Genomic DNA, 23,374 nt, shown 5'->3' with positions numbered 1-23,374 from the left:
CCACCACCTTTTGTCTCCTAACTTCTGGTCAATTTTGTACCCAACTGGCTCGTTTTCTCTGTACTTCATGTGATCTAACCATGTTAACCAGTCTACCATGCAGCTTCTTGTCAAATGTCTTACCAAAGTCAATATAGACAGCATCCACTGCACTGCCTTCATCAATCCTCTTCATCATTTCTTCAAAAAACACAATTAAGTCAGTGAGACACGATTTCCCACACACAAAGTCATGTTGTCTATCCCTAATCAGTCTTTGCCTTTCCAAATACAGGTAGTTCTGGAATAACGCACATTTCAGCAGTGCAATGTCGCTGAAGAATTAGGGAACAGTATTTTGGAGAACGCTTACCTCTGCTGGCAATAGTGCGATTCCAGTGAGGATTGGTTCGCATGTTTCATTCTGCACTTGCGCCAATGTGTGTGCCGAAATCTCCACACCGTGCTATGCATGCACTGGTATCCACACATGCTTTCCAGCGCTGGTCTTTGCGCCATTCTACACATACACTGTTGTCAGCTGCTGATAGAGCAGTTTTCTGTGAAAGGTACTGTACAGAGAGCAGCTTTCTTAAAATTTTAAAGGTACTGTGTTAAATTTACTTTTATTTTGTTAATAATTATGACTTCAACCTTCATTCAGGCTGTGCTATACTTTGTGTTAGAATTTTGAGTGAGTTTTGAGCGATTCTGATGATATTTTATACTGGTTTGTCCCAACCTCACTTTTCCCATAGGCCCCATTATTCCTATTAAGCGATTTTCCATTAAGCAAGGTTTTGCTGGAACGTAACTACAGTGTTAGAGGAGAACTACCTGTACATGTAAATCCTGTCCCTCTGAATCCCCTCCAACAACTTGCTTATCACTGATGTCCTGATGAAGGTCTTTTTCCTGAAATGTCGATTTTCCTGCTCGTTGGATGCTGCCTGACCTGCTCTGATTTTCCAGCACCACTCTGATCTAAACTCTGGTTTCCAGCATCTGCAGTCCTCACGTTTGCCTAGTCAGGCTCACCTGTCCAGAGTTCCCTGGCTTTTCCTTACCACCTTTCTGAAATAATGGTACCCTGTTAGCCAACCTCCAGTCTACTAGCACCTCACTTATGACTATCGATGATACAAGTATCTCAGCAAAGGCCCAGTAATCACTTCCATAGCTTCCCACAAAGTTCTGGGGTACACCTGATCTGATCCCAGTGATTTATCCACCATTATGAGTTTTATGATCTCTAGCCCTCCTCCTCTGTAATACAGATACTTTTTACAATATCACTATTTATTTCCCCTAACTTCCATACACTTCCCAACAATAAACATTGATGCAAAATTCTTGTTTAGTATCTCACCCATCTCCTGTGGTTCCACACATAGGCAGCCTTGCTGATCATTAGGGGGCCTTATTCTTTCCCTAGTTACTCTTTTATTCTTAATGTATTGGTAGAAACTCCTTCAATTCTCCTTAAATCTATTTGCATGTTTTTTTTTGCCCTTCTGATTTCCCACTTATATGCTCCTACTGCCCTTGTACTCTTCTCAGGATTCACTCAATCCCTGCTGCCTACAGCTTCTTTTTCTTGACCTATCTATAAACCACATCCTGTTTTCGACAAGAGTCTCTTTTCAATAGGACTCTCGTAGTTTTCTTCTACCATTCTAAACTAATCAGCGTCTTGGATTCAGTTAAGAGCATGATGGTAGCAAACTACACTAACCACAAGATTGATAGTGATTGACACTGAAATACACAACAATAACTGTTTTATTAACTTGCAGTACTACTTTAAGGATTTGAGTAAGTGGACATCAGAGTTTTTTGGTTCATTTGCACTTTTCATTTGTAGTATATTCTCACTATGTATTAGTCCTTGCATAAGCACATTGCACCACTGAATCATTATTCAGCTCTATATGCTATATTTCTGCCCATTTTGGGGGTTATGGATTTAAAAAAAAATCTTTCCTGAGATATGGCATCACTGGAAAGGCTAGCATTGTTAAATAACCCTTAAACTGAGTGATTTGCTAGACCATTTCAGAGTGCAGTTGAGTCAACAAAGTTGCTTTGGATCTCACAGGTAGGCTAGACTGGATGTCAAATTTCCTTTTAAAAACTATATGAGCAAATTAGCTATGGTTTGATCTTCATCGCAACAGCCATATGTTGCAGCTATTTTAAGCAAGTCCAGAGGCAGGAAAAGGGAGAAGAGTGGAAAAGCAAAAGGAAAAGTCTATGAGGGAGTCAAGGCTGGATTGATTAAGTAAGAAAAGCGCAAGACAAAAGTCAAGGTTAAAGGGACAAGTAAAGAAACAACAGTTGAATCGAAAAGAGATGTAAATGAGGAATGCAGAATTATTGTCATCAATTTCCATGCTAAAGAAAAACTATAAGAGATAGGGACAGAGATTACATTCTGATAATGTCAAACTGGCTGCTGAATTTGGAGGCCTGTGAAGTGCCTAAATGAAAGCTGAAATGCTAATCCTTAAGCTACATTGAGTTTCCTTTGAAAAGTAAAAGATGCCGTGAACTCGGAGTTTAGATTGGGAATGGAATAAGGAATTAAAGTGGTTAGTGACTAGAACCTCACTTGTGAACTGAAGTGCCCATCAAAGTGACCACCCAGTCTGAATTTCTGTCCCCAGTATAGAGGACATTTCATTGTAGGAAAATGAATCCAGAAGTAAGTACATTTTAGAAGTACAAGCCAATTGCTAGTTCATTGGTAAACAATGTTTGAGGCTCTAGTTTGTAGGAAAGGAGTCGCTGAAAAGACAGCAATGAGAAGTTGTTGGGGTGATGGTAATTTCCAGATAGTTCTGGAAACATTTAGTTCTACTTGAAGTGGTTAATTTTCCCAGCTGCAGAAATTTTATCGGTGTATTTAAGTAACATGGGCTGAGGTTGAGTCCAATGTAAAAAATTTAAAATGTTAAAACTCACTCCAGTCTGACTTCTGATTTTGAGTGACAGGACACGGGATGTATATCCAAACCACTCCTGGGAAATGTGCCTTTCAGGAATATATTATTATGAGACTGGGCGCCTCATGTTTAATCCATTTTACATGTGTAACCCAAACTATGGGAAATCCAGCAGCTCCAGGGTGGTGAGAAATAGCTTTGGGGAGAAACTGCTTTTGGGTTAAGAGCAGTGGAATTGCTTCCTCCCTGCCCCAAGACATGCTTCCCTGATATGGCAGCACAATTCCCAGAGCAACTCAAAAACTATGTAGAGTGAAACAATCATGACATCATTCAGTGTGCAGTGTTGATTTGATGCTAAATTAAAAAAACGAAAGAACTGTGGATTCTGTAAGTCAGAAACAATAACAGAAGATGCTAGAAAAACATATAAGGTCTGGCAGCATCTGTGGAGAGAAATCAAAGTTAATATTTCGGGTCCAGTGACTCTTCCTCAGAACCGAGGAAGGGTCACTGGACCAGAAACATTACCTTTGATTTCTCTTCACAGATGCTGCCAGACCTGCTGAGTTTTTCTATTATTGTTTCTGATTTGATGCTAGTTTTATAATTTTGCGGCTCAGCACTCAAGCTGACATTCTGTCAGAATGTCACACAGTTCCAGTAGTAAGAATGAGGTCGCACATCAACAATAGTTAAACAGAACATTAAAAACTTGCGGGTTAGTTGCTGCGAGTTTTTCTTTCTGATTCCTGCTATGATTCTCTTTGTGGTTTTCTCTCACTAGTTCGTGTTACAAAAGTCTACAATGAGTGCTGTGGCAAGTATTAAGGGATTGTTTAGTGACTTAAATTCAGTTTAAACCAGGGAATCAATAGCATTGTATCAGTGTTACTGAATTCAAAAACCAAAGACTGAGATTAATAGTTCAGAGATTTGAGTTTAGTTTCAATCATAGCAGTCTTTTGCCAGCCCGGAAATCGGTGCTTTCTAACTCTCAAATCAAGTGTATCACTTTACATTTTCTCACAATAAATTTCACCTATCACCTGTCTGCACATTCCATCAGTCGATTAATGTCCTCTTGAATTCTTCTCAGTATCTTTTACACACTTCAGCATGGACGCAGCTGTCTCGAATGCTGGTTGACTGACAGCAAACAGCAAGAGGAGCAGTGGTGGGAGGACGAATGCTATAATCCTGAAAGAGGTCAATAGTTTTCTAGTTTATGAAGCTAGCACTGCTCGAGTAGCATATCTGTAGGGAGCTGACCAATGACTGATCCTTCCTCCTTCCCTGGTGATCCACCATGTACTTTCTGTTACCCTGGAATTATTTGCTGTGCCAGTATCTGAGGTGGTAGTGGTGAGTGAGATCAAGTGATGATTTTTTTTCACTCATCAGTCTGTTGTGCATCTAAAGCCAGAACCTTCTGAATCACTTGCTCACTAACCAGCTCTTCCTTATTATCTGAAAGCATAAAGTCAGGGTTGGATTCAGGCAAGGATGGAAAGCAAAACGTATGTATTATTGTGATGTAATGTTAAGTAGATTGTAAAATGGTGGATTATGCAGAAATGTCATCCTTGATGATTTCAGGCCTGTCACTCAGCACTGCCTCAATAATCGCAGCTATAACAACTGCCAACATTATCACCTCCATGGCAATGAGCGCATACAGCTATCCCTATCACTGTCAATTAGCACCGGGTGTAGTTTATTATGTTATCTTGTTCTGCAAGATACAGAGAAGCGTTACTGTGATACAATGTGCTTAATAGATGTACCTGCCTAATCTGAATACTTGATAGTGCATTATGTTGGTGTGCAGCTTACAGCAATGTGACTTGTGTGAGTTTGAGATGAGGCTGTGATGTCAGGTTCAGTCATGATTAACATCTATTGCATACAAACAAGTGAAGGAAGTATTGTGAATGAACATTGGATCACCATAAGCTATTCAGCCTCTTGAGCCTGTTATTGTATTTATTGCCCCTTGTTCCTCAATACCTTTGTTTAACAAGATTTTATCTTATTTCCGATTTAAAATTAACAACTGATCTAACATCAACTGCTGTTTGTGGAAGAGAGTTTCAAGCCTGTACCACTCTTTCTGTGTCAAAGTGCACCCTGACACCTCTCCTGAACAGACTGGACCTAATTTTTAGACCACGCTGCAGTTCTAGAATCTTCAATCCATGGGAATCATTTATATTTCACCACCCTGTCTTTTCCTGTTAATGTCTTGAAGTCTTCGATCAGATCATCCCTTAACTTTCTAAATTCTAGAGAAAACAGGTCCAATTTGTATAATCTCTCTGCAGAACTCAACCTTTAAGTCGAGGTATTATTCTTGTTATACTACATTGTACTCCCTCCAATGCCAGTATATCCTTCCATTTAGTGTGGAGCCAAGATCTGCTCACAGTATTCCAAGTAGGGTCTCACCAGGGTTTTAATCAACTAGGAGACAGTGAGGTCTGCAGATGCTGGAGATCAGAGTTGAGAGTGTGTTGTTGGAAAAGCACAATTCCTGATGAAGGGCTCCAGCGGGAAACATCGATTTTCCTGCTCCTCAGATACTGTCTGACCTGCTATCCTTTTCCAGCAAAACACTCTCAACTCTAACCAGGATTTTGTATAACTCCAGCATAGCTTCTGCATCATTTCCAGTACTCCAAATATATAAACTAGCATTACATGAGCTTTGTGCACCAATTTAAAGGTCTGTGCACCTGAACCTCCAAATATCCTTGGATATTCTCTGTATTTAGCTTAATAGCATTCAGAAAGTATCCTAATCTATCCTTTTTTGGGTCATAATGGATAACCTCACACATATTTCTTCTTAATTGTATGTTATCATCTGCATTGTCTTCACACTGCGTAACTTTGTGTTATCAAACAACTGGATGTAAGATTTTCTATGTCATTATCTCACTCATTAATAAAGAATGTGAATAATTTATGGCCTCATCCAGATTCTTGTGGGACACCGCATTCAGGCAATTTGAATACCTATCCATTATCCCTAATTTCTGTCGCCAGCTAGTCACTCAGTTTCCCAGCCATGTCAGTAATTTGCCCTCAGTTCCATGGGTTTCTCCCTTAGTTGACAGCCTCTTATGTCAAACGATATCAAATACCTTCTAGAAGTTTGTATAATCAACATCCATTCACATTCCCCTGTCTGCTATTTCAGTCACCTCTTCAAAAAACTCAGTGCGGCTTGTCAGGCATGCCCACCTGTCATGAATCTATGTTGGCTGTCACTGATTAGCTTAAAATTTTCGAGATATTCACTTAACCCATCTTTGATTATAGACTCCAACAATTTCCCCTGCACAAATGCCAGGCTAACTGGACTGTATTCCCTGGTTTTCCTTTTTCACCCTTCTGAAAGAGCAGAGTGACATGTGCAATTTTCCAACCTAGAGAGATGACTCCTGTACCGAGGGAACTCTGAAAGATAATCAATAGGGCATCTACAGTGTGCTCCACTATTTCCTTTAACACCCTCAGATGGAAACAACCTGAACATTTGTCACTCTAGTTCATTAATTCTCTCATTATCAATGTTTCACTTACATTAGTTTTAGTCATTCCTTTTCCCCAATCCACTGTTAATTTCTTTGGGACATCCAGCAAGCTGTTCTTCTTTCCTAGTGTAAATACTGAGGCAAAATAATTATTCAACATTTCTGCTATTATGTCCAAGGATGTTTTGGAGGTTCAGGTGGACAGACCTTTAAATTGATGCAAAAAATAATCATGAAAGCTCATGTAATGCTATTCAACATTCCCCAGTCTCTGACAATATCCTCTGTTTCAGTTGTTCCTGACCACTCACTTGCCCTTTATGTAACTATAAAATTTCTCCTTATGATGACCCTGACAATTTTCCTTTTATAATCCCTGTTAGTAGCTCACATAAACTGGTTTGCTGGTCTTTGTATCTTTCCTACTTAACAGGATCTCAGCTACTTTTTGCATTTTTGTAAACCCTTTCTTTTAGTTTTATGCTGTCCCTTATTTCTTCAATTGTGCATGGCTTTTTTCTCTCTTGGCAATATACTGGTTCTTTATTGTGTCAAATATTTCTTTAAACATTTTCCATTGTTCATCAGTTGTTTTACTCATTAGCAGATTTTTTCAGTTTATTGTGGGTGGTTTCTATATTGGCTCATTAAAGTTTGTCATGGCTAAATCTAACATTCTAACAGCTGATTTGTGCTTCTTGCTTCAAACCACTACATTGAACTCATCACCGCATTGAACTGATCATGTATGATCACTTTTTGATAAATGTTCACACTTTTTTGGGTTATGCATTAAATGTGGTTCATTCCTCAACACTAAATCCAGTATTGCTTGCCACCTTGTTTCATCTAGGACATATTGCTCTGGGAAATCATCCTAGACACAGTCTAGAAATTCACTATCTTTTTGACAGGTGCACATCTGCCCCTCCCAAACTGTGTTAAAGTTATAATCTCCCACTAATACTAGTCTGCCTTTGGTTCACATTGCCTAATTTATACTATCTAACACTTCAGAGCTGTTACCAGGTTTTACAGTTTATACCCTTTACAGTACCTCAGTCCCACCTATAAGGTCTTGTTTGGATGTTTTGCCTTCATTATGTCCTTTCTCATCATTGATATAATTTTGTTTCAAATCATTAAGGTTACTCCACCCCTTCTCTTTTCTGTAAAGTTTATAAGCTGGTGTGTTCAGTTCCCAATCCATTGATGTGATTTTGTTTCAAATCAGTAAGGCTGCAATATCACAATTACTCAGTAATGGCTGTGATATCACAACTTCCAATTTGATTTTTTTTCCTGCAACTCATTTAACTTGTTCCTTACACTCCATTTATATATAAAACTCTTATTCAGGCCATACATTCTAACCTGTCCCTCAGCATTATGCTTTATATACCTGCTTATTATTTCTTTCGTCTGGTTTAATCAATATACTTATGGTTTTGCCATTACCTGCCGTTCCTGAAATAGAATTTCTGACTATTTCACTGACGTGTTCCTTGTGTTTGAAACTATTCACTTCGCCAATGGAATTAGGTGTGACGTCAATTGTGCAGTTGGCGACTGTATGACATATGAAGATGTATCCACTGACATTGATCACTTATGTGAGGTCATTAAAATTTTTCATGCATTATATCCAGATCCTAGACTGTTGGCACCGACCACAATAGATATCTACTCCCACCCCTTTCTCAGTATGTGACTGGAGAGCCGTCTGCTCCCCTTAGAAAAAGGGACCTCCTTCCTTTATACCCTACATCAAGGCTTTCTGCACAACTTTTAAGAAACGTGAAAGATGTTCTGAGGTTTGTGCATGGCTTTTGTAGGTTCTTTCCAGTCTTCAGTCTTTCCTAACCAGTTCTTGCCCTTGTGCAGCCAGAACGCAATACATCTTGGATTCCCTTCTAAAGTGTACGGTCATTAAACAATACATTCAATGCAGTATACATCATAACTATTATAATTAGCAAGCACAGCAACATTGCCCCCTGTAAAAACGCCATCCCATATTCCCAATTCCTTCACCTCCGCCACATCTGCTCCCAGGAGGACCAATTGCAATACTGAACAGTCCAAATGGCTTCCTCCTTCAAAGACCGCAATTTCCCCTCCGACGTGATCGACGATTCTCTCCACCGCATCTCCTCCACTTCCTGCACCTCCACCCTTGAACCCCACCCCTCCAATCGCCACTAGGACAGAGAGCCCCATTGCTCCTCGCCTTCCACCCCACCAACCTCCGGATACATCATATCATCCTCCATTTCCGCCACCTCCAAACAGACCCCACCACCAGGGATACATTTCCCTCCTCACCCCTATCAGCGTTCCGGAGAGACCACTCCCTCTGCGACTCCCTCGTCAGGTCCATACCCCCCGCCAACCCAACCTCCACTCCCGACACCTTCCCCTACAACTGCAAAAAGTGCAAAACTTGCGCCCACACCTTCCCCCTCATCTCCCTCCAAGGCCCCAATGGACCCTTCCATATCCGTTGCAAATTCACCTGCACCTCCACACACATCATTTACTGTATCCGCTGCACCTGATGTGGTCTCCTCTACATTGGGGAGATAGGCCGCCTACTTGCGGAACATTTCAGGGAACACCTCTGGGACACCCGCACCAACCAATCCAACCGCCCCATGGCTGAACACTTTAACTCCCCCTCCCACTCCGCCAAGGACATGCAGGTCCTTGGCTCCTCCATCGCCAGACCCTGACCACACGATGCCTGGAGGAAGAGCGCCTCATCTTCCGCCTAGGAACCCTCCAACCACACGGGACGAATGTAGATTTCTCCAGCTTCCTCATTTCCCCTTCCCCCACCTTATCTCAGTCCCAACCCCCGGATTCAGCACCACCCTCTTGACCTGCAATCTTCTTCCCGACCTCTCCGCCCCCACCCCCTCTCCAGCCTATCACCCTCACCTCCTTACACCTATCGTATTCCCAACGCTCCTCCCCCAAATTCCCCCCCCTACCTTTTATCTCAGCCCGCTTGGCACACCAGCCTCATTCCTGAAGAAGGGCTTATGCCCAAAACGTCGATTCTCCTGCTCCTCGGATGCTGCCTGGCCTGCTGCGCTTTTCCAGCACCATACTTTTCAACATTGGCTTACTGCCAGCTTCATGAAACAGATAAAGCTCTGTCAAGCATCATGATTCCCATATCTTATTTTCAGGGGCTTTGCAATTTCCTATCAATATTGGTGCATTTCCAAATGTCTTTATCCTTTCTAAAAATTAAGCAACTTGGAATATTTAGCTTCTGAGCATGTTCAAGTTCTCCTCAGATATTTCTAATACAACATCATTGAAAAAGTAAAAACTGAAAGAACTGTGCATGCTGTGAATCAGAAACAAAAGTAGAAATTGCTGGATAAATTCAGCGGGTCTGGCAGCATCTGTGGAGAGAAATGTTTTGGATCGAGTGACCCTTCCTCAGAACTTGACCTGAAACATTAATTATGATTTCTCTCCACAGATACTGCCAAACCTCCTGAGCTTAGCCAGCACTTTCTATTTTTGTCTCTCATTATTGAAAAAGTCTATATTTCTGCTTTGTTAGTTTTTATACACGTGTAGAAGTTAACCTCATGTAACTATTGATCCATGATTTTTGGCTTAAAATTTAATACGTTTCCATACACCAGACACAAATGAGTCGACTTTAGACGTTCAATGCTCTATCCCTGGTCCCCTGCCCATTTACTCCAGATCCTTTCACACAATCAGCACATAAAGTTGACAGGTAGGAAATTCCCTTGTGTTTATCAGCTGCTGACAATCCAAACCATAGCATTCACAAAAAAACACAACTGAACCAAGGAGGTATGACTAAACAATCTGCTGATCTCATTTTGCTACATCAGGAGGTTCAGAACTAAACAGCTCAATCTGTCTGACTGCACTAGACTGGACCTGGCCATGGTACAACCATCCATGCTATAGCCAGGTCCAGCTATATTATAATGTCAGGCTTGGACAACTGACCAATCTGTGGACTCACCAAGATAGACAGTCCATGTATGAGATTCTGTGTAGGCCCAAATCTAGCACACATTTAAATTTGAAAATATTACTTAATAAATTCAATCCTTGACCTTTTGTCTGAATTATTGGTCTCAAACATTTGAGTATATAAAAGTATTCACGTTATCCACTTTAGTTGGTCAGCTTCACTAAGTAGGCAGTTGCACTTCATTGATGAATACATGTAAATTTCTTACAAGACAGAAACAAACTTGTGCGTTCAATTACTAAATAATTTGTACTATTATATTATCTATGATCCTACATTAAGCAAGGTTTTGCTGAATATTCAACAACTTTATTCTCCTGCTCTTCTCTAATCACCAGCTAATATCCAATCAAGGACATGTTAGCATTTGTTAGCAAGTTGTTTTGATTATTATTAATCAGTTAAAAGAAAATGCACCAAAACGCTTGCACTGATAACATAGGGACAAAACAATGGATATTTTGGTAAATTATTTCTCCTAACTAAATTTTAAAGTATAAAACTGGTGGGCGACACAATGGTACAGTGGTTAGCACTGCTGCCTCGCAGCGCCAGAGACCCGGGTTCAATTCCTGCCTCAGGCAACTGACTGTGTGGAGTTTGCACATTCTCCCTGTGTCTGCGTGGGTTTCCTCTGGGTGCTCTGGTTTCCTCCCACAGTCTAAAAAATGTGCAGGTTAAGTGGATTGGCCATGCTAAATTGCCCATAGTGTTAGGTGAAGGGGCAGAGTGTGGGGGAATGGGTTTGGGTGGGTTGCGCTTCGGTGGGTCGGTGGCGACTTGTTGAGCCAGAGGGCCTGTTTCCACACTGTAAGTAATCTTATATCAAAATGTTCATGTTTATTTTGGCAATATTGCTAAATAAAATAAATGTAATATGTTCTGGAACTAGTTTGCACAGTATCTCTAAACACCAGTAATTTACTCAGAAGATGCCATAATTATGTTGTCATTGTATCATCAATTAAATGATGCTGCATTCTGTGTTTTTGCCCTGTATTCATATTAGTAATCTATTGAAGTGTAAATTTGGTAGTTATGGTAAATATGGACATTAAATGGCACTTTCTAACTGAATTATTTTAATCATGTGATTTGTTTTCTTTATTTTCTGTTCTGGATTCTCTATCAGTGGGACTGGGATCAGAACAAGATAGTGCAGTTGGTGATGATACGGAAATAGAACCTGAAGATAGGGAAGAAACCGCATCAGTAAGGAGTAGTGACAGTTGCCACCAAAGTTTCTCAGAACACACTCCAACATCAGAGGATGAACTATTGAATGCTGATGACTCTGGGACTGTAAACACTCAATTTGATGTATCCTTCTCAGTTTCTCTCACTGGCAGCCTCAGTTTGAGCAACAAAATAGACAGTAATGAGATCCCAAGTGCCTCAAGTAAGGTAAGTGGCACAGAAGAATATTCAACATGGTGTCGTGATCGGTCTTCTGAAGAAGAATCAAATTCTGCTGGGAACTACAATATCAGGTATGAATTTTGATGTCAATAACTACAACTCTAATACATACTGTAATACAAATTGGTCTTGTATAAATACACCCTGCAAGTCAAGCAACAATATTTCCTAATAGCTTTATTTAGTAATCGATTAAGTCTAGATTTCACTGACTAAAACCAGGAGAGCAAAACTTACTTTCCATTTCATGTATGATTACAATCATATGTTAATTGGATTTGTTTGTTACACTTGGTTAATTTCTCAGTTATACATCAACAGCTATTTTTACCAATTGTATTTTTACCAATTGTAATTTTACCAATTTACCAAACTATCTTACCAATTGTAATTTATTATTTGTAATATTTGTATAATATTAATATAATGCAGCATTTGAAGCAATTGTATATTAACAAAGGAAGTGCTTTTTAAAGACTGAATAGTCAAATGCATCTGTAGTTTGGACATGTGATAATTAAATACTTTTTTTATACTTATTAAATACTTAGTAAATATTTTAAATTGTTAGATAGGAATCAATGCATGTCTGTCCCTATAAAATAAGGGGCCTTTTCAAAATGAATGCAACAGACCCAATTTTGAAAAACTAACCCACCATATCAAAACATATCCTGTCAAATTCTAATTTTATTTACAATTAGATTTAGAATTTCAGAATTTATCTATTTGAATACTTTGCTCCAGTAAATTAACTTGGTTTTTCTTTGTCTTTTATTTGAAAAATAGAAAGCATCTCCTGAAACATATCTAACTAGTGTCTACTGTCCTCGGTTGATAGCATTTTTATTTTCAAGTCACAAAGTTGTAGGTGAAAGTTTCACTTCTGGCTTGACCTCAAAACTCCAGGCAGACACAGAAGTTCAATACTGTACTGCAGGGAATGCAGTAAACCAAAGCAGTTCTCTCAGATGGACAGAGAACATCTAATGGCACTATTTTGAAAAAGATTGGATAATTATTCTTGCTACCTTAGCCAATATTTACCCTTTAGTTAACATCATAAGCAGATTATCTACCCATTATCATGTTGTTTGTGGGAATTGGCTGTTTAATTCTTGGGTTTCCCACATTACCATAACAGCTATATTTTTTAAGTACTTAATGAAAGCTGCTATAAATCCCAAATTTTTAAAAATATATGCAAACCAAAAAATCTTATAAACTTAAGTTGAAGAAAGACTTTTTTCCCAAGATTTTTGTTTTATATGGCTGCAAAGGCAGGCCAGAAGTTAGAAATCTTGCAGCAAGTAATGCTCCTGGCTCCGCCAGAACCTGTCTACCATCTACAAGGCACAAATCAGGAGAGTTTAAGAAGAAAAAATCATGAGGGGCATGAATAAGGTGAACGGCCAAGATCACCTTGGGTGGGAAACCCAAACTAGAGGGCATAGGTTTAGGGTGAGAGGGGAAAGAATTAAAAAGGATCTGAGAGGTAACTTCTTCATGCAAAAGGTGATGTGTGTATGGAACAAGCTTCCAGGGGAGTGGATACAATTACAACATTTAAAAGACATCTGGATGGGTATATGAACAGGAAGAATTTAGAGGGATATGGGCCAAATGCTGGTGTATGGGACTGGGTCAGATTGGAATGTTTGGTCGGTGTGGACAAGTCAGACTGAAGAGTCTGTTTCCATGGTATATTACTCTATGACTCTAACTAGGGATGGTCCTATAAATGTTGACCTAACCAACAACACCCATATCCTATGAAGGTTAAAATATTCTAATCAGGACAATTTAAAAAATATACCAGTAATAGGGAAAATCAACATTTATATGATTTGAGGTAAGAATGATGGTTTCTTTTTGATAGAGGTGTGTTGCCATGGTGAATGCTGCAGTTAATGATGATTGACTGTTAACTGCCAGGCTTAGTCTAGATTTATGTATGATTATGGTCAGTACCTTGTTTGTTGCAATATTTGAGTGATATTGTGTAAGAAATTCAGTGCTGGCATGACACCAAGAACGTAGGTCATTTGACCTCAAGTTTGATGGATCATATCAAACAGCATATGTCTTTGTTTGTAGAAAGCAAGATGCTGACTGGAAGCCTTTGCTTGCAAAATGTGATTCTACATTTGGACATTTACTGACAATCTGGAATGTGTGAAAAATTCCACTGACAAAAAAATTTAAGATTGTCACTTGGATGCATTGTCTGGCAAACTTGTGTGTATTGAAAGCTATATTTATTAATACACAGGGGCTTGTTCTTTGCAAATAGAAAGAACATGTGCATGCACTGTGGTTGTAGTTGATCAGTGAAATAGCTGACAGCCATTTGACCAGTCAACTTCTCAAGGCAACCAGATTGTGGGCGGCATGGAGGCACAGTGGTTAGCACTGCTGCCTCACAGCGCCAGAGACCCGGGTTCAATTCCCGACTCAGGCGACTGACTGTGTGGAGTTTGCACATTCTCCCGTGTCTGCCTGAGGTTTCCTCTGGGTGCTCCGGTTTCCTCCCACAATCCAAAGATGTGCACGTCAGGTGAATTGGCCATGCTAAATTGCCCGTAGTGTTAGGTAAAAGAGGTAATATACGAGAATGGGTGGGTTACGCTTCGGCAGGTCGGTGTGGACTTGTTGGGCCGAAGGGCCTGTTTCCACACTGTAAGTAATCTAATCTAATCAACCTGCATGGTCTAAGATCAAACTTCAGAGTTAACTGTCAAACATCATTAGCTATAAAGTTCTCCATGACAATACCTTTATCAATCAGAATCCATGCGCCAACCAATCAGCATTCTGGCCATTCTCTCTTTACTGTTTTATGTTATGAATTTTCCTGATGACTGCAAGGCAAAACATCTTGACAAAATACATCTTTTTCAGCAATTAGACATTTCATCAAGGAAGAATCACAATTATTTTGCTTATATTTTGCAGTCAATTCTTTACACAAAGAATTTAAAGCATGAAAGGCAATTTTGCAGTGGTAATATCTGTTGCTAATAATCTCTGAGATTTTGTGTTATTCTCACTAGTTAATTATCACTATTTTTAATTTTCATTTGTAGATTTCAGTATCTTTTATGAAATGTGTATTTAAATTACAAGTCTGTGTGAGTTACTTGTTCAGTGACTATTTAGGTACAGTTGGTAGGAATCACTTATCACGTTTACAGATTTTGTTATTCTGTTTTAATGCTATTTATGACATAGAGTCATAGAGATGTACAGCATGGAAACAGACCTTTCAGTCCAACTCGTCCATGCTGACCAGATGACCTTAACTAATCTAGTCCCATTTGCTAGTACTTGGTCCATATCCCTCTGAACTCTTCCTATTCATATACCCATTCAGATACCTTTTAAATGTTGTAATTGTACCAATCCACCACTTGCCCTGGCAGTTCATTCCATGCATGCACCACCCTTTGCATGAAACACTTGCTGTTTAGGTCCCTTTTAAATTTTTCCCCTTTTATCCTAAACCTATGCCCTCTTGTTCTGGACTCCCTTTCACAAGGAAAAGACCTAGTATATTTACTATTTTCATGTCCCTCTTGATTTGATAAATGTCTACAAGGTCACCCCTCAGCCTCCAACTTTCCAGGAAAATCACTCCCAGCCTATTCAGTCTCTCCTGATAGCTCAAACCCTCCAACCCTGGCAATATGCTTCTAAATTTTTTGTGAATCCTTTCAAGTTTCGCAATATCTTTCCGAGAGGAGGGAGACTAGAACTGCACACCATATTCCAAAAGTACCCTAATCAATGACCTTTACAGCCGCAACATGACCTCCTAACTCCTTTACTTGATGCTCCGACCAATAAAGGAAAGCATACCAAACACTTTCTTCACTATCCTATTTACCTGTGACTCCACTTTCAAGGAACTATGAATCTGCACTCCATGGTCTCTTTCTTCAGCAACACTTTCCAGGACTTTACCATTAAGTGTATAAGTTCTGCCCTGATTTGCCTTTCCAAACTACAGCACCTCACATTTATGTAAATTAAACTCCATCTGTCACTCCTCGGCCCATTGGCCCATCTGATCAAGATCCCGTTGTACTCTGAGGTAACCTTCTTCTCTGTCCATTTCACCTCCAGTTTTTATTGGATAAACTCCACCTGCCACTCATTGGCCCAATGGCTTATCTGATCAAATACCTGTTGGACTCTGAGGTAACCTTTTGTGCTGTCCACTGCCCTTCTTATTTTTAATTGGGCAAAACATTTCCACAACTAGAATTAAAAGAATGAATGGCTATGAAAGAACTGGGACTGGATTTAAGGAAGACTTGCAAATATTAGAATTAGGACAATGTATTTGAATAAGCATTTTTTTCATAAACTAAAAGCAGACAATGCTAGAAATACACAGCTTGAAAGAAGAAGAGTTGATGGGTAAGACAATATGACCAAAAGTCTTGGCTTCTTTGAGCTTCCCAGGGAGTCTTCTGGCTGGATATAGAGCTCCCTTCGCATGCAAATTGACTGCCATTACCCCCCAAGATAAATTAAGTGACAAATAGTTGCAAGGCCGAAAGGAATTATAATGATGAAGTTTAAAAAAAAAGGCAAACAGTCTGTCAACTGGCCATATGAGTGGCAGACTATGTAACAGCAACCATTAAAAAGCAGACTGATCTGATGGAGCAAATTGTACACTTAATAAAGTTCCATTTGTGTTTTTAATTCTTACCTGTGTAACTTCATTTTGAAATTCATACAAGCTCTGGACCAAACTGGAATGAAGAAGCTAAGATCTCCATTACAGACCAGGCATATCTAACCTTAGCAGGATTAGATGCAGAATTGGCCGGTAAGAACAATTCTGTTGAGCTTTTAAATGAAATAATAACCAAAAAAAAAGAGTTCTTCAAGTAATACTCTCCATTGAAATCTCTACTGTATATATCTGGACTTGTATTTTAAATTATACTGTTACATTGATGCATTACATTTGTAATTAATGTTCTGTTGATCATGCACTTGGTGCAACTTTTATTTGCTTGCATCTTCAAGATTAAAGATTTCATTTTGGTTGCAGCAACACTGTGGAGCATAGTATTGGTATTCTAAGTCATAGAAACACCCCTCCTGTTTTAGCTGCATAAGGAATTCTGTAATATCAGTGATGAAGGAAGTGTGAAAAACACAAGAATTTGAATCAATTACCCTTCCCTAGAGCACTGAGGGCAAGAGTTGTATAATTAGCCATATATCTTATTCTGTGTGAGTCCTGTAGGAAAGTGTAAGTGTAAACTGTGAGATTTTTGACATCAAATCCAAAAGGACTGACAGCATGGCATCATATCTCCTATAATGTAGTAGGCTGCCAATATTATTTTGGATCACACATGAGGAGTGACCACATTGACAAAGAACTGGGCCTTTGGAACTGAAGAGCATAAGAAAATGGAATAAGAGTAGACCACATAACTCACCAAGCTTAATTCATCATTTTTTATTATCATGGGTTATCAATTCCACTTTCTTATCCATTTTACATCTCTTTTGATGCTTTGAGAGACCAAAACTTTGTTTCAGACTTAAATGTGTTCAACATTGGATTATCATCACAAGCTTATAGGGTGGATAGTTGCAAAGATTCACATTCCTTTGAATGAATACATGCCCACTCACCCCCATGGTCCCTTGTTGTTGCTATGCCAACTTATTGCTAATGTATGCCAAATTATGTCCACACCCACCATTCTTTGTCCTTACACCCTCCATGACAGTGTACCCAGTTTGCACCAGAGGCAGGTCTTAGGAGCCATGCTATCATGAAAGATATTAAAGCTTTACGAATCTGTTGCAGAGTTCTCAACAAAAGCAACTTGCAGCGATAAAATGCCTTTAAATCCCTCCAAGAGTTGAATTACTTCGTAAAAACAATTGTATCCATGACCCCAAACATATTTGTAACACCACATCAAAGATAGCTATCTCTTGAAGTTGTTAAGATGTAAATTTACAGCTATCCTTTCCAATAATGATAGGTTCTGGAACCAGTCCAATAACTATAATGTGATAATCATAGCTTTAATTTTTTAAACTCATTTGTTGGATGGGGGCATTGCTGGCTGGCCAGCATTTATGGCCTGTCCCTAGCTGCCCTTGAGTTATGTTAACAAACATTTTTTTTGTCATTCCTAAACTATTTTGTCACACTCAGATATACTGTATAGACTAGCAATTGTTTTCAAAATGTAAAAGCCAAGAGATTTCAGTAATGTGACAATTAATAGCTCTACATCTACCTTGAGCAAACAGTTACATCATCACCATGAAGTCACAGGACATACACCATGGGTTGAAGTTATTCCTGGAATGAAAATTGGGCCTGTTAGTCCTGTGCACCAAACTTAAATTAGCTAGTTGATTCATAAGCTGCACTTGTACACTTCGTAGTGCACCTTGCTTTCCCCACCCATGAAAATGGTCCATACTGGATTTGGTGGAGAGCCTTTGAGGTTCAAATTCCATCTGCCATTTTAAAGGACCTTGGCACTCCTTCCTACACAGAGGTCCAGTCCTCAGTGTCAAGCCCCTTCAGATATATATTTCAGTGAGACTACCTCTCATTCTTTGTAACTCTAAAATTCTAAAACGTTGGATTGAGAATAGCGTGGATCTTGTCGCTGCTCCTGAGATTCAGACTTATTTTTAGATTTACTTCCAGGTTCTTTACTGTTACTACCTTTCAGTAGTCGAAGATTGTTATTTTGATTCATTTTTAATTATTTTAAAAGACATTCAGATTAGTTCATGAATAAGAAATGTTTGGAGGGATATGGGCCAAGCACAGGCAGGTGGGACTAGTTTATATTGGGATTAGATTGGCGTGGACTGTTTGGACTGTTTCCACGCTGTATGAGTCCATAATTCCTATTGGCAGAGCTGTTGGGTAGTAGAACTGACCAAGTCAGTTGAAGGCAATATACTTAATTTGCCCAAAATTTAACATGCTTTGAAAATAATTAAATAAATTTCATGTAAAAAAAAAGATTATTTCAATAATGTAATTAAAATGGCACAGTAATGAATTATTATTGCCTAGAATTTGACTAGTATAAAGCTATGATCTTGCACTTGCAGTAACTATTGGTGAGCTTTTCAAGTTAAAAATCCTCCATTGAGGAAACAGTACTGCTTGTGAACCTTATCAAAATATAGGAATGCCAGTGCACATTAATAAATGAGATTAACTTTCACTGGATGCACAAATAATGCATGCTAGAAGTAAAAGAAATAAATGCTGGAAATACAAAAAAAGTCAGGCAGTATCTGTGAAGAGAAACAGAGTTAACATGTGGGTCAATAACCTTTCACCAGATGAAATATTGGACATAAATTTTCTCTGCCCTGGCGTGGCAAGGAATGATGCAGGACGGGCAAATAACTGAGTATGTGGGTCTCTGGGAGATTCTCACCCCATTCTCACCATTTCAGCAAGTAAAGTTTTTGTGAGAAGGTCCATTGGTAACCTTCTCGACTAGTTCTGCATGAGTATTCTAATTGATCAATTAGTGGCCAGTTAATGGCCTAAACTAACCACCTTCCCAATTACCTACCATCTGGGAGGTGAGAAAATTTCTTTCCCAACATGGAAAACAATGTGATTTGTCTTCTGGAGCTAGCGGTTAGTCTCCATTTGTCCCATTCTGGGAGCAGTCAGGATAAGATTTGGGTGGCAAGATGGTGGCAGCTGAATGCATACCCCCTGCCATTGCCTCCGACACACCATTTTCCTTAGAGTGTTTTAGATTTGCGAGGAAGAAACTGAAGAAAAAAAAATCACAGGAAGAAGTACCAAAGATCCCATTATGGGATCTATCCCTTCCAAAAAATAAATGGTCATGGGCACAGCTCTCCAGAGCTATGCAGCAGGGATTCCAGTGATGCTGTTCAATTCACCAGTGCTGCCAACTTCTGATTGACTGGCATCCTCAGTTTGGGTCGGACTTCAGTGCTGATGATCTTGATCGGATGCAAAGCTTTCCAGACAGCACTTAAGTACCTAATTGGTGCTTGATCCGACGGGCTTTCTCGCTAGTGGGAACTGGAAGTCTATCACCCCTGCAGTTGCCTTCCCAACATTCTGTGCACAAACACTAAATTTGAGCAGTTACTCTGTTTTACTGTCTCCACATATTGATGTGTTGATTATTTCCAGCATTTTAGGTTTCTATTTCATATTTACAACATCACTTATGTAATATTTTTGGTAATTGCAGGCCTGCTTTTATGTTTGTAATTTGACTTCAGATTTTATTGAACATCATGCAAGGTTTGACAGTGATAAGCCTCAGGTTGAATATGAGTTTAAAGTATCTCATGGCAAGTTCTATATGTCTCAACCCATACTGTAAATCCCTAGATTAACTTTTTAAACATGATTCGCTCACTGACCAAAGTATCAGTGATGTCGAAGCACTTGTTAATAATAGAGGTTTAAAATCACTGAAATGATAAAAATGCAGCAATAACATTGAATGGGGAGAAGTTCACAACTAGTGAGGATACATAGGTGATAAGTGTGTGATAAGACAGGAACATCTTTTGAGACTCACAAGCAACTTTTGGTTATTTGTTTAGCAGCTGTGCAAGAATCGGCCATAAAAAAATCTTCCACTTTGTCTAACATAATCAATGATGAACAAGAATCTGTCCCAGTGACGATCATTGATGAAATATCATGGACTTGCCAGGAGGAAATTGAAGAGAAAATATTACAGGAAGAAGTACTGGAATCTACAGAAGTAAAAGTTCACGATACAGATAGAAATCAGCAAACACACTCAGAAACAATGACTGAAACTTCAGTAATCAGTATTCAAGAACAGTCATTACCTGATGTTTCATTTGACACATTCTATCCTGTAAATTTTCTCAGTTGTACAGACAGACAAGAGCCCATTAAAAAAACAATGGAAAGTTCACAGGAAAAGATGAATGTCGTCCATGATGAGATAATATCAGGGGAAAATAAATTTAAAATGATTGTGCCTGCAACTGAACTGAAGTATGATATGCAGGTTGGAGGAAATGGTAAAGATGTGCACAACATTCCACCAGTGGTGGTTGACCCAATAACCTTAGAAGCTGAAATAACGAAGAAAATCCATGCAGAACATCTGATTCAGGGTCAGGATTGTTCACCAGCAAATTATGCTCCAGAACACAAGCATACATCAGCCAGGTGGTTAAATACTGCCAATAAATTTACCAATGAATGTATTCCAAAAGCAGGTATGAGAACATTCACAGTTATTCCGCCACAGCCAATTGTAAATCCCAAGGGAAGAGTAAGCTTGTCATTAGCCACAAACGCAATGAAGATCGATGATCAAGGCAATTTAATACTTGTTGAAATCAGAGAAAAAAAAGACAAAAATACTACAACAGCAGCCAGTGACAAGGAATCACATTTAGAACAAGCAAAAATGTTCTGGAATGCAAAATGTTTGGATAAGGATAATCTGTATTGTGCTAACCCAAGAACAACTATGGCAATAAATGCAACTGGCTGCACAGCTGGTAATTTTCAACTGCAAGAGACAGCAAAAAAGTTGACAAATATATCCCCCAAATCTAACGCAGTTACTGCACAGAGTACAGCTGCCAGTAAAAAGTCACTTAAAACCTGCTTGCATTCCAATGAAGAAAAACCATTTTTGTCAGTTATGCCATTGAATCAAAAAATGGCAAGTGTACTGGAAAGTTCCCATCCTAGAGCAGAGAGTAATTTTATCAAGCCCTGCAGAAGAACATCAAGTCAGTATGTTGCCTCAGCAATTTGCCGCTACACAGGCATGCAGTTAACAAAAACTGGAGCTGGGAATGAATCTAATGTTCAGAGTAACAGTGGACTTGACAGTAAATCTGAGGATAAACATAAGTTTAGACCTGCTGAGAAGTCTTCTGTGAATCTCTTAAAAAAAGGTTTCATGGAAAACCAACAGAAGACAGGGTTTGCACTCCATTCCAACGCAGAAAATGTTGAAAAAATGACAAAACATAAGGAAGCTAAAGCTGTTCCATATCAGAATTCAATTATTAAAAATGTGTCAAATCAAACAGACTCCCTCAACAAAGTTACATCACAATCACAATCTTCCCAGTTACTCATAAAGAATGCCTTTTCTGCTGACCAGCAATGTCCCACTGCAAATAAACAGATTCCACAAAGTGAAGTGCATTCACCTTTTGTGAAAGAAGTCGTGACTTCCAGTGTTCCAATTAATCAGTCATTTAGTGCATCTGTGACCTTTGCAATCAATCCAATTTCAACTTTATTTTCAGATTCTATTAAAAGTCATGATACTGCTATAAAACAAGGTGATTCATGTGCATTGGATTTGCCTGCAATATCTACTGTCACCTCTTCAGGAACTGAAACAGTATTTGTGATGCAGTCAGAACCTTCACCTTCCTTTCACACAAATGGTTTCAATATCAAACCCAGTACCAACATGTTTGGGCCTGTCAAGAAATTCAAACCCATCGTTCAGAAGCCTGTACAGAAAGATGAGTGCTTACACAGTTCTCTAATGGAAGCTATCCAATCAGGGCAAAACAAAGAACGGCTTAGAAAGGTAGAAATATCATTTGGTTGTCTAGTTCTGATTCAAAGATGTATTTTTCATGAGAATTCCAGCTGTTTCAAAATGTCATTTCTGACAACTGTGCTATTTCTGTGCCTTATTTTTGCCAGATTTCTGATACAGTGATAAACAGTAACCTTAAAAAAGATTCACTTATTGCACCAGAGAATGAACACTCTGCACTTTTGGCATCAATTAGAGCACACAGTGGAATTACAAAACTGAAAAAGGTAGGAAGAATGTCAGTGATGTATATTGTTCTTACTGCGACAACTTTATTGGCTTTTCTTACAGTTGAACGTTTAAGTATTTGTTGCAAACATTAGCATTTTATTTTTAAATTATTGAATTACAATAAAAAGTCTTTAATTACTGCAGTTAAAATTGAAAGTTGACATTTCAAATATTTAACATTTTATTGCAGAATGTGAAAAGGATTCTTTAGAGTAATAGAGATGTACATCACGGAAAGCTTCAGTCCAACTCATCCATGCCTACCAGATATCCTAACCTAATCTAGTCCTATTTGCCAGCACTTGCCCCATGTCTCTTGAAACCCTTCCTATTCATATCCCCATTCAGATGCCTTTTAAATGTTGTAATTGTACCAGCCTTCATCACTTCCTCTGGAAGCTCATTCCATTCCACTCTCTGTCTGAAAAAGTTGTCCCTTAAATCCCTTTTATATCTCACCCTAAACCTCTCGTTCTAGACTCCCCCACCCCAGGGAAAAGACCTTGTCTATTTGTCCTATCCATGCCCCTCATGATTTTATAAACCTCTATTAATTAAAACATACTCTTCAGTATTGTACTTACCTGTATCTAG

General features: G+C 39.0%; 1 protein-coding gene across 8 annotated transcripts in view; it reads left to right on the top strand.

The window, feature by feature from the left end:
- The window catches only part of cobl (cordon-bleu WH2 repeat protein), a 366,824-nt gene that overhangs the window by 303,531 nt on the left and 39,919 nt on the right, over window positions 1-23,374 (top strand). For 6 of the 8 annotated variants that reach the window (XM_072575619.1, XM_072575623.1, XM_072575617.1 and 3 more), the window contains 4 exons: window positions 11,629-11,986; window positions 16,667-16,755; window positions 20,538-22,537; window positions 22,657-22,776. In XM_072575619.1, coding sequence (XP_072431720.1) covers window positions 11,629-11,986; window positions 16,667-16,755; window positions 20,538-22,537; window positions 22,657-22,776 — 2,567 coding nt within the window. The remainder of the gene's footprint in view (window positions 1-11,628; window positions 11,987-16,666; window positions 16,756-20,537; window positions 22,538-22,656; window positions 22,777-23,374) is intronic. The other 2 variants (XM_072575625.1, XM_072575618.1) reach the window with 1 other exon arrangement.

This window comes from Chiloscyllium punctatum, chromosome 8 (genome assembly GCF_047496795.1).
Source record: "Chiloscyllium punctatum isolate Juve2018m chromosome 8, sChiPun1.3, whole genome shotgun sequence".
NCBI lineage: Eukaryota > Metazoa > Chordata > Chondrichthyes > Orectolobiformes > Hemiscylliidae > Chiloscyllium > Chiloscyllium punctatum.
Note: the sequence above shows the minus strand (reverse complement) of the source record. Positions and strands in the feature narration are given on the sequence as shown.